General features: G+C 36.9%; 1 protein-coding gene across 3 annotated transcripts; it reads left to right on the plus strand.

Moving 5' to 3' along the window:
* Positions 1-11,556: 11,556 nt before the first annotated feature.
* On the plus strand, positions 11,557-13,596 carry LOC141598517 (uncharacterized). 3 transcript variants are annotated; one of them, XM_074418198.1, is made up of 3 exons: positions 11,557-11,599; positions 12,825-13,218; positions 13,315-13,596. In XM_074418198.1, exons 2-3 carry the CDS (start codon positions 12,835-12,837, stop codon positions 13,453-13,455), a joined length of 525 nt encoding a protein of 174 aa, XP_074274299.1. In that variant the 5' UTR covers positions 11,557-11,599; positions 12,825-12,834; the 3' UTR covers positions 13,456-13,596. The 3 variants fall into 3 exon arrangements, with proteins under 3 accessions (XP_074274299.1, XP_074274297.1, XP_074274298.1); XM_074418196.1 differs by having other exon boundaries at positions 11,563-11,599; positions 12,829-13,218; XM_074418197.1 differs by lacking the exon at positions 11,557-11,599 and having other exon boundaries at positions 12,748-13,218.
* Positions 13,597-14,781: the final 1,185 nt, after the last annotated feature.

Consider the following 14,781-nt stretch of genomic DNA (forward strand, 5'->3'; position numbering starts at 1 on the left):
ATTAGTGTGATAACATTTGTAAATCTCTTACAGGTTCACAAGGGTATACTTCGTATATTTAATCAGTTGATTAACGTTTATCTAATAACGGTTGGCTTGCTAGAAAGTTTGACGTTATTATCATACAGATGGCGGTGATCAACTGGTCCCTAAAGGTCACACCTATAGGACGTGTTTGAGAAATGTGGTTATAGAAATATAATTACATTGATGCCCAAAATGACTAAAAATTTAGTCAATGTGTTGATGAGATAATTATTTAATGAAAATTAAATAATATTAAGTTGAGACGAATTAACTGTCAATTCGTAAATTAAATATAATAAGTTATATTTAATTAAATATATATAAGGTTAGTTTGGACGAATTAATCTGTTAATTCGTAGTTAAATATAATCAGTTGTATTTAATATCAACAAGTTGAATGTGTCATAGTGGTAATAGTGAGGGTACACATACCAAGAGGTCATGGGTTCGATCCTCACTAGATGACAATTTAACACACTTTATATATTTTTGGGAAGACCAAAAATAAGGAGAAAAATACTCCTTATTTTGGTTCACTTGGCCGAAATTAAGGAAAGTTTTTCTTTTCCTAATTGACTCCAAGTTTTGGTCTGTATAAAAAGAAAGGTAGAGAATTATTTATATCCTAATGCTTTTTCTTGACCTAGCCTCTCTCTCTCATCACAAGAAAACACAAAACAACTAAATTTTACAGAAAATTTTAGATCGATATCTAGCAAAATCAAAGGGCATATCTCAGATCGTCTTGGGTGCAACTAATAGGCGAATACCTACTTTGGTATTGTTCTTAGGCCAATTTTGCTAGGACCAAAGGTTATTTCTGAATATTTTACCTTTGTTTATGTATTTTATTTTATGACCTTTTGATCATCATTGTTAAATCGTTATAATCCTTCTAAATTAAGGGAAGTATACAGATTATTTCCCACAGTAATCTTCGATTGACCTGGTGGCTCTACTTTGACTTTCGCCCTGTCCAAGCCTCAGTCAAAGTGGGGGCTCTGTAGATACCCGGTATCTGCTGAGAATCCAACAAACACCCGATGATTATCGGACAACAACATGTTTTGGAATCGCGGCGTTTGATCGACAGTTTGTATACAACTTTACGTCGGAAAACTTAAAACGATTTCGAAAATAAAACATTTCAAAACATTTCAAAAATACCTGGAGTGTTAAATGCACGACGACGGAGTCGCAATGACACTAACTAGAGTCAAAACCGACATCGGACCAAAAACCGACTCAAAAATTCAAATCCCGACTCCAACAACGAGTCAAACCGAGTCAACCACCAAAAATAAAACATTTCAAATCTTTTACCTTAAGTTTTCCCAGATTCATGAATGGTCAAGTACCAAACATGTGACTACAAAACTTAGGATAGAACAAATCATGATTGCGTTTGTTGTGAAAGCGACAACTCACCTCGAAGAACCGCGACATGGCTCGCGCCTCTTTGAGCAGCCTAGGTGGCCACGTCGCTCAAAACTCACACAACCACTCATTCTCCTATAAATACCCCTCAAATGCCCCCCATTTGAGACTTATGCGAGTGTCCGCCCCCTCTTTTCTCCCTTAAAATTCTCGACTCGACTTCTTAAGTCACAATCCAACGCGTGTTTACGACCTACCGATCGTAAATACAAGCCTTACACATTGTTTGGTACTGTCATCGTGCATTAAATCACTTGACCGACCACTTCGACCATTACACCGTCACTAAACTTAAAACACTCTTTTTACTTACCAAAACGGTTTTAAACCGAGTCTTTTCCGACCAAACGAGTTGTTACATTTACGTCGGTCACTCGCCATAACCAAACATGTAAGTATGAGGGTGTAAAAATCCTCTTTTATTATGTTTTCATTTGTTTCATGACTATAACATGCTAAAACGTGCATAACATGAACCAAAACATGGAATAAATGAGCCAAAACTGATTTTTAGCCCGAGACAGAAACCCCTTGGTTCGCCGGCTAGCCCGCGCCTAAATGGGGTGTCCAGGTCAGAGATCAACCGTGTTTGTTCTCGTCATTTCCCTTTAATCCATTTTCATATTTGTAATCGGTTTTCACCATTTCAAATATTTTCAAACCCTTTTTATTTCATCATATTTGTTTTAACCATAAAACATTTTTCACCCTTGGTTCCTCATACCATGACGGTTAAATCCGTGTTTCGGTGATAATATTTGGTTAATAACATTTAAAAGGTATTTTAAAACCTTGTATTTCATTTCTTTACATTTCATATTAGTCACTGACACAAAGTCATCCTTGGTTCTATATACCATACCGGATTTCAACCCGGGTACGATGACGAGTATCGACTAATTACATTCAAATGAACTTAAAACAATTAGTTCATAATTATTTTCAAAACTATTCATGTCAAGTTTGTCAAATCGAACCCGACACCGAATATTATCAAAATAATGATAGTTATTCGGGTCTAGTTCTTCAAATCAACAATTGCGGTCTAAACGACCCTTTCAAATCAAACCGGGTTCAAACACCCATTTTCCAACACGTTTTATAACGTTTTTCAAATGGTCATAATACGGCATATAACCGTAGGCTAGCCCGCGCCTAAACAGGCCCTTCATTTCTCATTTCCAAAACCAGGGAGAGGCCCCTTACACTGCCGGCTGGCTCGCGCCTCATATAGCCGTCTGGTACAGGGTCTGTTCCCTTCCAGCATTAGTCTAGGATGATCCCGACTCCAGTTAGCCCGGATACAGGACGGATCAGATGACTATTTACTCGTTCAAAATCATGTTTGCAAAATACCAAGACAAAAGGATCACGTTATGCACCCTAAACCTAATACGGTAAATGGATGCTTAATTTTCGTCTTGCATGTAAATCAATCACTAATCCAACTCGACATCTTATACTTGATACTTGGATTAAATCAACCGACTTAAAAAGCTCTCACATGTTAGGTTTAAATTATTGGATGCGCATTCATGCATTTAAGCCGTTTTATCAACTTTTGCATTCAACCAACCAAGATCGATCAGTAGAGGCCGCTACCGCGGGCGGGATTGGGTGTTTGATTAAAGGGCTTCCCAATACGTACCTTTACCTCTTACTCAGAAACTTTGGATAGTGGACGACCTTATCCAGGGCGTACGAGAGTCATTCTAGAGATAGGATGCTAAAGAGGGACGATTTCCTTATCTTTAGTACCTATGTCAAATATTGCTTTGTGCTTCGATTTGACTGAGGTATAAAGTGGATTTCGAACGGGTTCCAGGCATCCCACAAATGCTTGGTGGCGACTCCGAACATCTCTAATCGTTTCGAGACCCTTACCGAGACGAAACCGACCGATCTAAAACGATCCGGTCGAAAGCATTTTTACGCCGCCGAGCGTGGCTTTCAATAGACCGCTGCATGTCCACATATTGGCCTGGCGTGCAGGTGGGCCGTGACTACGGACCGGTAGGTGGACCCCCAAATCCACAGACCGAGACGTGGCCTATGTCCACAGTTTATTACAAGTTTAATTCAACAAAAAGAAAAGATACAACTGATAACAACAACTAGCAACTACGGTGATACTATACATGCCATGACTTTGTGATAGACTCGTCCATCCAAAGCACCGAGCTAAGCCCCACACATCAACACCTGCTAAGACTGACTGCTCACCATAATGGATCACGACAGACACATAACAAGAAGGAAAACAAACAACACCACACAAACTCAGTAACTGGAGAACAACAGATAACATAAGATACAACATACAATCACAATTGCCCAACACCGTCACATCACCAATCATCTGACTACACACTAAAGTGTGTAGCCCTGCCAGAATACCCATCGCAACAGGTATTCCACACTGCCAGTTGGGGACTGCAGCTGCTCCCACCTAAGCTCCGCTCATCTCCATCGAGCGAATAACCGAAGTCCATTAATGTGCACATCCCCCATGTGGGGGGAACCACAAAGGGCGAATCAAGGGCGTGAAGCCATTCCCGAGATGACTCCACTCAGCCAGGGACGTACTCCGTATAAAAACATAACATCACTATCATAATCAACGATACCATACATCATACAAGACAAACAATCGACAGTACTGAGTAGGAAACCTACCTTTAGCAATCAGCATCAACACCGCATACAACCGCACGAAGACAACGCAACCACCATAGACACCTATCAAAAGAGTAGGGAAAACCCTATTACTAACAACCCTAACCATAAACAAATCTAGGTATGATGATGATGACTTATCTATACTTGGCATTCTGACGACAAGACAACTACCCAACTCAAGCATCCATCCCCATGGTGTCTCCAACTGAAAAGGAAATCTCAAGGTTGAAGGTTGGTGAAGGAGAGAAGTGTCGTCGATTAGGTTTAGAAGGAAAAGGAATGAAAAACTGATTTGGGGTTTACGACTTCACGATATATAACTTACCGCTGAACCACCATACTTGATCGAGTATGAGACTAACTCGATCGAGTAGCCTCTACTCGATCGAGTCTGTAGACTACTCGATCGAGTAGCCTACGCTAGATCGAGTTCTCCACATCTAAAAGTTTCAAAGTGCTAAGTCCGTCTGTATGAAGGTTCTCAAAGGTCTACCATATGTCTAAGGTCCGTCAACTACTAGTCAACGGGTCCCTAATGGGGCGGCTATTACAGTCTTTCCCCCTTAAAAAGAACTTCGTCCCCGAAGTTAAACTCATCATCTCCCGCAACCAAAGGTGTACACTAAGCTAAGATAACCTAACAAAACTTAGCCTGACGAGAACTGTTATAGTCATGTCCAACATACTACCAAACTTCCTATGCCGACTAATCATTATCACCTACCTTTACGAATATGACCATCAAACACAAATTCCTTCTGAGTCCTCCCCCGCATGCTAGCAGTTAAAAGGTACACAAACGCAAACTATCACTTCCATTTTACCAGACGAATCAAACACCATACAACGTCATACAAATTTATCACAATCAACTTACTATTCGCAAACAATTAACTCATTAAACATCCAAACTATAATTTACCAACTACATTACCAAATGTTCGTTTAAATCATTCACACAACAATTATATTACTCAACAAATGCTTAAATTACTTGAACACAATTAAATTATACAGCATAAATAACAATTAAATTACCAACGAAGTACTTAAAAAGGCGATATTTTAGGCATTTTTCACTCGCGACATTAATCTTCCCCTTTTAAAAGGAACTTCGTCCCCGAAATTCACCTTCAAGACGAGTTATAAATATTACAAGAAATAAAAACCATCATCCAACTTTGACATTACGAGATGAATCAAAACATGATGAACGAATAACTACGATCCAACCTTCTTTGACATTACTTGTACAACATGTAAGCATGCGGGTACACTGAATAAAATAACATACAAAATAATTAAATTATGCGCAGCGATACTAAGCCAAAATATGTGAAAATTAAATTAATTGTTTATGTGACACTATGAAAACATGATTACTCGACATAACTATCTTGAAATTATTACCAACAACTATATAAACTTAACGACCATTTAGAATGATACTTAAGGAAATTAGTAACCACATAGGATGAAAACTATGTATACCGTCTTGATGTCACATGTATTGCAATGTAAAGCAGAAGAACGTGACTAAAAGCCATGAAAACAATATATAACTCAACCAAGTACTTCCATGATCACAAGAAAATGGGTTACAAGGGTAAACAAGGGCACTCGATTGAGTTAAAGCTACTCGATCGAGTTCAAGTCATGCTACTCGATCGAGTTAAGCGTACTCCATCGAGTATCTATAGATCAGAATGCTCTCTAAATGGTCATAAGCAGGTACTCGATCGAGTTGAGGGCACTCGATCGAGTAACTACAGGTCAGAATACTCCCAAAAATGAGATATCAAGCAAAGAAATTATACTAATCTCCGGGGATTCATCCCCGACATCACATACCTGCATAACAAGTTTAGAAACTCCAACAAAATACGGCCTTATGGCCAAATACAAACCGAGATAAATTCAAGTACGATCAAAACAAATGTAACAAGTAAACATAAGTCCTCTAACACAACACAACCAAGACAATCACTCAAGGTCGCCTCCTCAATCCTCCTCCATATCCTCATCTCCTCCTCCTCCTCCTGATGTGTCGGCTTCTGACGTGCCTCCTCTGGAGGTCGATCCTGTGCTGGGGTCTCTTCCTGCTCTCCACGGTGGACCCCCAAATCCACAGACCGAGACCTGGCCTATGTCCACAATTTATTACAAGTTTAATTCAACAAAAAGAAAAGATACAATTGATAACAACAACTAGCAACTATGGTGATACTATCCATGTCATGACTCTGTGATAGACTCGTCCCTCCAAAGCACTTAGCTAAGCTCAACACATCTACAACTGCTAAGACTGACTGCTCACCATAATGAATCACGGCAGACACATAACAAGAAGGAAGACAAACAACACCATACAAGGCCAGTAACTGAAGAACAACAGATAACACAAGATACAACATACAATCACAATTCCCCAACACCGTCACATCACCAATCATCTGACTACACACTAAAGTGTGTAGCCGTGAGAGAATACACATCGCAAAAGGTATTCCAGACCGCCAGTGGGGGACCGCAGCCGTTCCCACCTAAGCCCCGCTTATCTCCTTCGAGCGAATAACCCAAGTCCATTAATGTGCACATCCCCCTTGTGGTGGGAACCACAAGGGGCGAATCAAGGGCGTGAAGCCATTCCCGAGATGACTCTACTCAGCCAGGGACGCACCCCGTATACAAACATAACATCACTATCACAATCAACGATACCATACAACATACAAGACAAACAATCGACAGTACTGAGTAGGAAAACCTACCTTTAGCAATCAGCATCAACACCGCATACAACCGTATGAAGACAACGGAACCACCATAGACACCTATCAAAACAGTAGGAAAAACCCTATTACTAACAACCCTAACCATAAAAAAAGCTAGGTATGATGATGATGACTTACCTATACTTGGCATTCCGACGACAAGACCGCTACCCGACTCAAGCATCCATATTCCATACCCATGGTGTCTCCAACTGAAAAGGAAATCTCAAGGTTGAAAGTGGGTGAAGGAGAGAAGTGCCGTCGATTAGGTTTAGAAGGAAAAGGAATGAAAAACTGGTTTGGGGTTTATGACTTCACGATATATAACTTACCGCTGAAACTGCCATACTTGATCGAGTATGAGACTTACTCGATCGAATGGCCTCTACTCGATCGAGTCTCTAGACTACTCGATCGAGTAGCCTACGCTAGATCGAGTTCTCCATATCTAAAAGTCACCAAGTGCTAAGTCCATCTGTATGAAGGTTCTCAAGGGTCTACCATATGTCTAAGGTCAGTCAACTACTAGTCAACGGGTCCCTAATGGGACGGGTATTACAGTTTGTGTTAGTCTCGGCCATATTGGTCGTGTATGTTGCTTTGTAATTTGTTGGTTTTTATTGCAATTGTTTAAAAAATATAACCACTAATGTTTGTTAGTCTTTCTTATGCTAAAGAGTAAAAATATCTCTTTCCCCTTTTTGTTGTTTGTTTAGTTAAAATAGCTAATAAACCATCTCACATGTTAAAACAACTTTGACAAAGTAGTTTAATACATGCATTAAATTGACATAGAAACCATGTCACATGTTAGGGTTTAAAACGACGTTTGCATTTCATAATTGGGATAGCTATGACCTTATTTACGACCATCATTTATTGGAGTAAAAGTCGTTATTGTAACGGGTGAGATTAAGTGTCCTTATGGGCTTCCTAACGCGTACCTTCACCACGAGCTCAATGTCAATGATTAGCAGATCCGTCTGAAAGCCTTTGTAGGGTTTCCAAGTGTCCCTAAGATTTGGTGGCGACTCTAATGAACCACGTGTGAAACCCGTGCAGATGCTAGTGGAGTGATGTCCACACTTATTAGCGGTACGGAACCGTTAATTTTTTTTCTTCAAATCAAATTCTACCCATTAATAGGTAATGGAGAGGAGGGGATAATGGAGAGGTTTTGGTTGGAACTTTTGGAATAGATTGGAATTGATTCAATCCATTCAAGTGTTTGGTTGGAGTATTTTGGAATGGAGTTAGATACCCAATGGATTCTAACTCTATTCCAACTCCTTGGAATCTCATACCCACAACTCCCCCCAAGTTTCTAACTCCATTCCACCAATATTGTTTTTCTTCTCCATTCCAAGGTTGAACCAAACAACTATAAACAAATATGGGTATCTAAATCCATACCTCCATGGATTTACACTCCATTCCAATCCATTCTAACATTTTGAATCAAACGACCCCTTATCCTTATTAGTGGCTTGAGAATATATATAACCTTGATCTTGCTGAGCATTGTGCAATATTCTACGGAGTATTATTTTACTTCTAATATTCTCGCCAAAATTATCCAACTTTGAATATATTCACTTGCTTTTGTCTGTTTTAGCATTTTTTAGCTTTTATTATCCTATTCTCTCTCCTTTTATGTTTCATAGCAAGTATCCCTTAGATCCGACAAATCTGTCACAAATTTGTAATGGGTCAAAGTATTATTTATGAATTAAGTACTTCTATGTGGGTAGATAAGACAAAACATACTGCTACTCCTAAACACTATACTTTTGTCTTATCTATTCATATAGATAATACTTGACTTGTCGCAAGCTTGCGACGATATGTCCGTCACAAATGAGAATTAATGTTCCATTTTACATTTTTTTTTTTTTGGAAATATGCTTTATACTATCCTGAGAGTAGTCTAGACCTGGCAAATCGGGTCAACAGGTCAGGTTTGGGTCGGGCCAATTCGGGTCGGGTCATTTCGGGTTTCTCAAATTTCCGGGTTAATTCGGGTCTGGTCGGGTCATTTCGGGTTCATGGGTCTGTTTCGGGTTTGTTGGCCGGGTCAAGCGGGTCGGGTCATTTTCGGGTCAATGATTAAGAGAGAAAAAGGCATTTCAAGTCTATTGTGGTCAATTAAAGTTATGTTTTGTCGGATTATTTTCTGGTTGAGTAGTTTTGGGTCGAGTCATTTCGAGTTGGGTCTGTTACGGGTCTATGAGAACTCGGGTCATTTTTGGGTCGGATCGGGTCAATTCGGGCTTCGGGTATGGCGATTCGGGTCGATTTCGGATCTCGGATCAGTCTTTTCGGGTCGGGTACTATCCTCTTAATTTACATTATCTTAGGGCATTAGCAATAGAGGTTTGTCAAAAGGTTTGTTAGATGATGTGTCTATTTTTTTAGAGGTTTGTCTACAAACCCTCTATCGTTGGACATGGGTGTTGAGGTTCATGGATGAGAGGGGTTACAATATAGTATACAGGTTTGTGGAGAGAGAATGTGAGAGAAGAAATAGTGTAGTGGGTTATATTATGAACCTTAAAGAGGTTTATCTATTGTTGGTATGAGGTTTGTGAATAAATGTGTTTGTATATTATCTTATGTGGCATGAGAACAAACCTATTAAAGGTCTGTCTATTGCTAATGCCCTTATATCATGGTGCGCAAAAATATATTCGAGTGTATTAAAGAAATGTAGGAATCTTTCATGTGTATTATTCAAAAAAAAAAAAAAGAATATATAAAGAATGTTCAAAAAGCGAGGTGTCTGCGTCTATATGTATTGAAATTGATGCAAATCTATAACCACGTGCATTCGAGAGCAACATGGCCTGTTTTTTTCGGGCTTATTTTTTTTACTACGATTGATTCGATTCGATTCGATTGATTGATTCATTCGATTCGATTCGATTGGGCTCCATTCGATTCGATTCGATTCGATTGACTCCATTCGATTCGATTCATTTCAGCTCACTCCATTCGATTCGATTGATTCGATTCGCTCCATTAAGTTTCAAATTTCATTTCAAATTCTTTTACTCATCTTAAATTTAATAGTTATTATTAATTTTGTTATCAATAATACTATTTTTTAATATTATTCTTTATTATTATTATTATTATTATTATTATTATTATATTTAATAATAATGTTACTAATAATTTATTTATTATTATTATGAATATTATGAATATTATTATTAAAATGAATAATAATGTTGTTGTTGTTGTTGTTGTTGTTGTTGTTGTTGTTGTTGTTAAAATGAATAATAATGTTATTAATGTTAATAATAATATTATTTATTATTATTATTGTTATTATTATTATTATTAGTATTGTTGTTGTTGTGGTTGTTATAATTATTGGTATTATTATTAAAATTAATAACATTTATTATTAATATTATTGATGGGGCATGCCCAACCGACTTGACCCAATAGCCAATACGGGGTCATACAAGTCAACACGCTTGCCAACATGGTTACGGATTCGCTTGATACTCTACGAATCACGGATTGTTAAAAGCGAATTCTATCAATCGACATCGAAAATACATATAACACATTTTCTATAAGCGAATCGCGAATCGATAAGGCGTATTCATAGCGAATATGGTAACCATGCTTGCCAGCCATCATTTGAGGTACACATAGAAATCTATAAATACCTCATTATTCACCCATCAATGGTAAAATACTTCTCACCAACAACTTCCTCTCTCTAGAAGTAAAACTACGTACTCGAGCTACTATGAGAAGGCACGGAAACCTTAGCTTCAAGCAAGGTCCCAACTATCCACCGATCGTAAGGCATCGGAGAAGGACCCTTGCGAACCCTCGAGGCCCTATTTGTTACGCGTGAAAGATCCATCCGGAGAGAGCAAGCATAGGTTCGAGGTGCCATCAAATCGAAAGGAGCGCGTTGACCCGACCCGGATTCGAGCAACGCTTACTTGAGTGTTTTTATTCGAAACAATTATTTTTACTAATATCATTATTAATATTGACATTATTATTTATTATTGTTATTAAGAATATTATTAGTAAAAAATTACTATTTTTTCATTATTATAATTTATGATTATTCATATACTCCTCCCTCTATCCCGGTCAATTGTTGTCCTTTGGTTTTTGGCACAAAGACCAAGGAAAGAGGAGGGGCCAATTATAAATGACAAGCGGACCAAATTGAGTGTGAATGATCAAATTGCTCATCAAGTTCATTCTTAAAATAGAAAGGACAATAATTGAATGAGACACCCCAAAATGAAATAGGACAACAAATTACCGGGACAGAGAGAGTATAATATTATAATTTTTTTTCTTAAAAATATTAATTTTAGTATAAATAGTATTATACTATGAATATTATTATTAGTAAAGTTGATAATAACAATAATATTAAATATTATTATTATTATTAATATTAATATGATTATTTCGATTCGATTCGATTCATTATTCTATTATTCTATTCGATTCGATCGGCTCGGCTCCATTGATTGATTGATTCGATTCGATTGGCTCCATTCGATTCGATTCGGCTCGATTCGATTCGATTTGGGCTCCATTCGATTCGATTGATTCGGTTGATTCGGCTCTAAAAAGCCGGAAAAAAGAAACAGGCCATAGTAGTGGAATACATTGAAGTTTTATCGTGTTATACTAAGGTAACGCTACTCTTCATCTAATCATGTTGGTTTCTACCATCAAATAATTCTTATTTTGTGAAGTTTTCTTTATTCTAAAATATTTTAAAAAATTGGATAGAGTTTAGTGGTTAAAACTTGGGTGAAACTTTTAAAGGTGTCTCAGATTTAAATTTAATCAAAAACATTCTTGTTAGAATATAAAATAGATCTTGGGACTCCAACCATCGGCTTAAGCTTTTAGTTGAGATGGTATCAGAACCTTGCCTCCAATAACTCACGAACTGGAATTTCAGTCCATGGTACGGGGAGCCTGTGCACTAACCACTCTTCGAGCTCAATGAGCCCTCGAGTGAGGAGACAGTATAAGATATAAATATAATAGTTGGGTATTAACCATCACCTCAAGGTTTTGGTTGAGATGATTCATATAACAATTCTTCTTGTATATTAGCATCGAGCTTATGCTTATATCTAACTGAGCTTATGTGTAATTTTTTTGATTTTTCTTAAAGTTTATTTTTTTTTTTTTACTTAAGTGAGTGAGTTCAGAAATTTTATGATATATAATTCGGATTCTTTAAAACAAAACTCGGAATCTTTAATATATAGCGTAGATTCTAACTGATTGTATAGTCTATTAGCTGCTCCAATAGCGGCTATAGTTCTCTCGTCATAAAAAAAAAAAAAACATACCAAGAGACTTTGATAAGAAGTTTATGTAGTTCATTCGCTTATGGGTATCTCCCATTAACAAACTTTCTATCAGATGAAGTGAGCTCTATGATTCTATCTCCTTTTTACGAGTGATAGTCCTAACTCTGCCTTGTTTCATTTTTTTTTTTTTTTTTGAGAAACTCCCCTTGTTTCATTTATACCAAAAGAAAATCACTCCCATATTTTTCTCTTAATATAAAAAAATTTAATCTTTTAACAATAGTAATTGGAAATATTAAAATAGTTTTTTTGCAAAATAAAACATGACAATTTTTTTTTATTGCATCATTTCATATATTTTGATAAATCAATAATCAAAGCTCGAACATGGTGACAAGGTCACGGCTAAAAGTAAATGAACACCATAAAGCTGTTGTTAATCTTATATCACAAACTGTGTTGTATGATACAACATCGTTACTTGTTCGATCGTATGGCCATCATCAAATCAAATATTTGACATAAGAAGTTATTGTTGCGTACCATACAACCGTGTTATTCGAATACTAAGACGTTAATGGTAAATTAGTTAGGAGAAAATGGCGACAGCGCAAGCTCAGTTCACCGACGAAGACAGAGCTATAGTGAAAGAGGTGATTGAAGCGATGAAAAAAACAGCAGGTTGGGACAAAAAAGGAGTGGTTCCGCTTCCGACTAAGGCCACTTTACATACACGTGGTTTTATGTGGAATGGTCACAAGGATGCCCATACAAACCTGGGGCTTTATGACCAACACAATTGGTCCGGTGCTCCAGGTAACCCACCGTACCCTAAGGTCCTCGAGTGGTCCAACCCAAATCATCAGAAGTTCGAGCATCAAGGAGTGGTCCCCAATGGTTCCAAAGCAGGTTTGGTGTACACCGATGCTGAGGAACCCCCTGCTCGTAGGTGGGTTGTCGCTTTTGATGCTGTCAATAACAAGGTATATAATATACGAGTATATACTTCCATTTTGCTTAGTTTATTTTTTGTCAGAATAAAAATAAAATCCATTATTATTCTGATGAGTGAAATGCAGGTATTTGTGGACGCCGGGTCGATAGGGCCAACTGATTGGAATGTGGTTGAGTTCAGATTGGACAAAGATGGAGCAGACTACTATGAATATGTGGATCCGATATTTGGTGGGCGGGCATATGCTACTATCCCGCCCGGATGAAGACGATGCCTACGCTACCAGACTGCTTGTACTCTTCTTTAATTAGGTGTTAACACCATTTCCACTGATGATAATGCATCATTCTGTATGAAATATCTGTAATAATAGCAATATAATTACAAGTAATAGAAAAGTTTCAAACTTTGAATAATGACACTACTCTTACACTTTCAATCATACACGGTTGCTTTTAATACCTTGTTCAAAGTGTATGCAAATAAAGAGTTTTTAGTATCAAAATCACTCAAACACTTAATTACACGAGTTTTAAGTCGACAAAATAGACATACAAATCAAATTACAAACCCGAAGTGCGAAGTCGTATACATTATGCATTCCATTTAGTTTTATTTCATTCACATCCCATCATCGTCCACCTAATATTATTTCATTTATTTAGCCACAGAGTAAAGTGGGTGAAAAGGGCACTCATTAGATAGTTTGACCTTTAAAATCAAAAGGCCAAAACGACAAAGTTTTGTGAAGATAAAATTTCATAATATTAAAATGAGTAATTTTTAAATCAAATTACAAACCTCAAGTCGGTCGTGGTAAACAATAACTTAAAATTGAATACTAATTATATAGTGTGACTAATGTCACCAAGTTATAATGATTGATGATATAAATCTCTATGATAAGATTATATCTATCTGTCATTGGTGTAATAATAGTAGCGGAGAAGAGAGAAAAACAAATAAAGTGTCAAATTTTGATTTTTCATTTATAATGTATTTTTATTTTATTTTTCCATCATAAAATTTCTGTAATTCATTTTGAATACATACTTTTTTTAACATTAATTATAAATGAATTTAGGATATTCATAGGATAGTTAAGTGGGTGATAGACAAATATCTATATCTCACACTATACCCTGAATTCTAAAAAATAAAAATAAAAAACTCATCTACACCTCACCCATTTAATTTAAGGTGGATGTATATCTACAAAGTAAGTGTCGAACTACCAATTACATGTGAGCTTGTGTCGTACATGGGTAACTCATTTTGAGAATAGGATGTACATAGTTTTATAACATACTCACTCTCATTATTAATATCTCCGCCACATTGTTTTTTAGGAGTCGAAATTTTAAACGTTAGTCATAGGCAATTTAAAAAATTATACTCCCTCCATTCAACTCCACATTACAAGTTTCTCTTTTGTACATTATTCACAAGTGAACATTCAATGTCGATTTTCTCCCGATATATAAGTGAAAATATATTCATGTGAGATCTTATTTGATTTGTCTTTAGGATTACATTAAGAATATCTAACTTTAAATTTTTTTGCAAATACGTAGCTAAAGATATTTACCGC

Source organism: Silene latifolia, chromosome 9 (genome assembly GCF_048544455.1).
Source record: "Silene latifolia isolate original U9 population chromosome 9, ASM4854445v1, whole genome shotgun sequence".
Lineage (NCBI taxonomy): Eukaryota > Viridiplantae > Streptophyta > Magnoliopsida > Caryophyllales > Caryophyllaceae > Silene > Silene latifolia.

Excerpts from the sequence above, each read along its gene's own strand:
- LOC141598517 (XM_074418198.1), top strand. The coding sequence starts at position 12,835 with ATGGCGACAGCGCAAGCTCAGTTCACCGACGAAGACAGAGCTATAGTG. Across the intron at positions 13,219-13,314 it reads TTGATGCTGTCAATAACAAG|GTATTTGTGGACGCCGGGTC; the intron begins GTATATAATATA and ends AGTGAAATGCAG.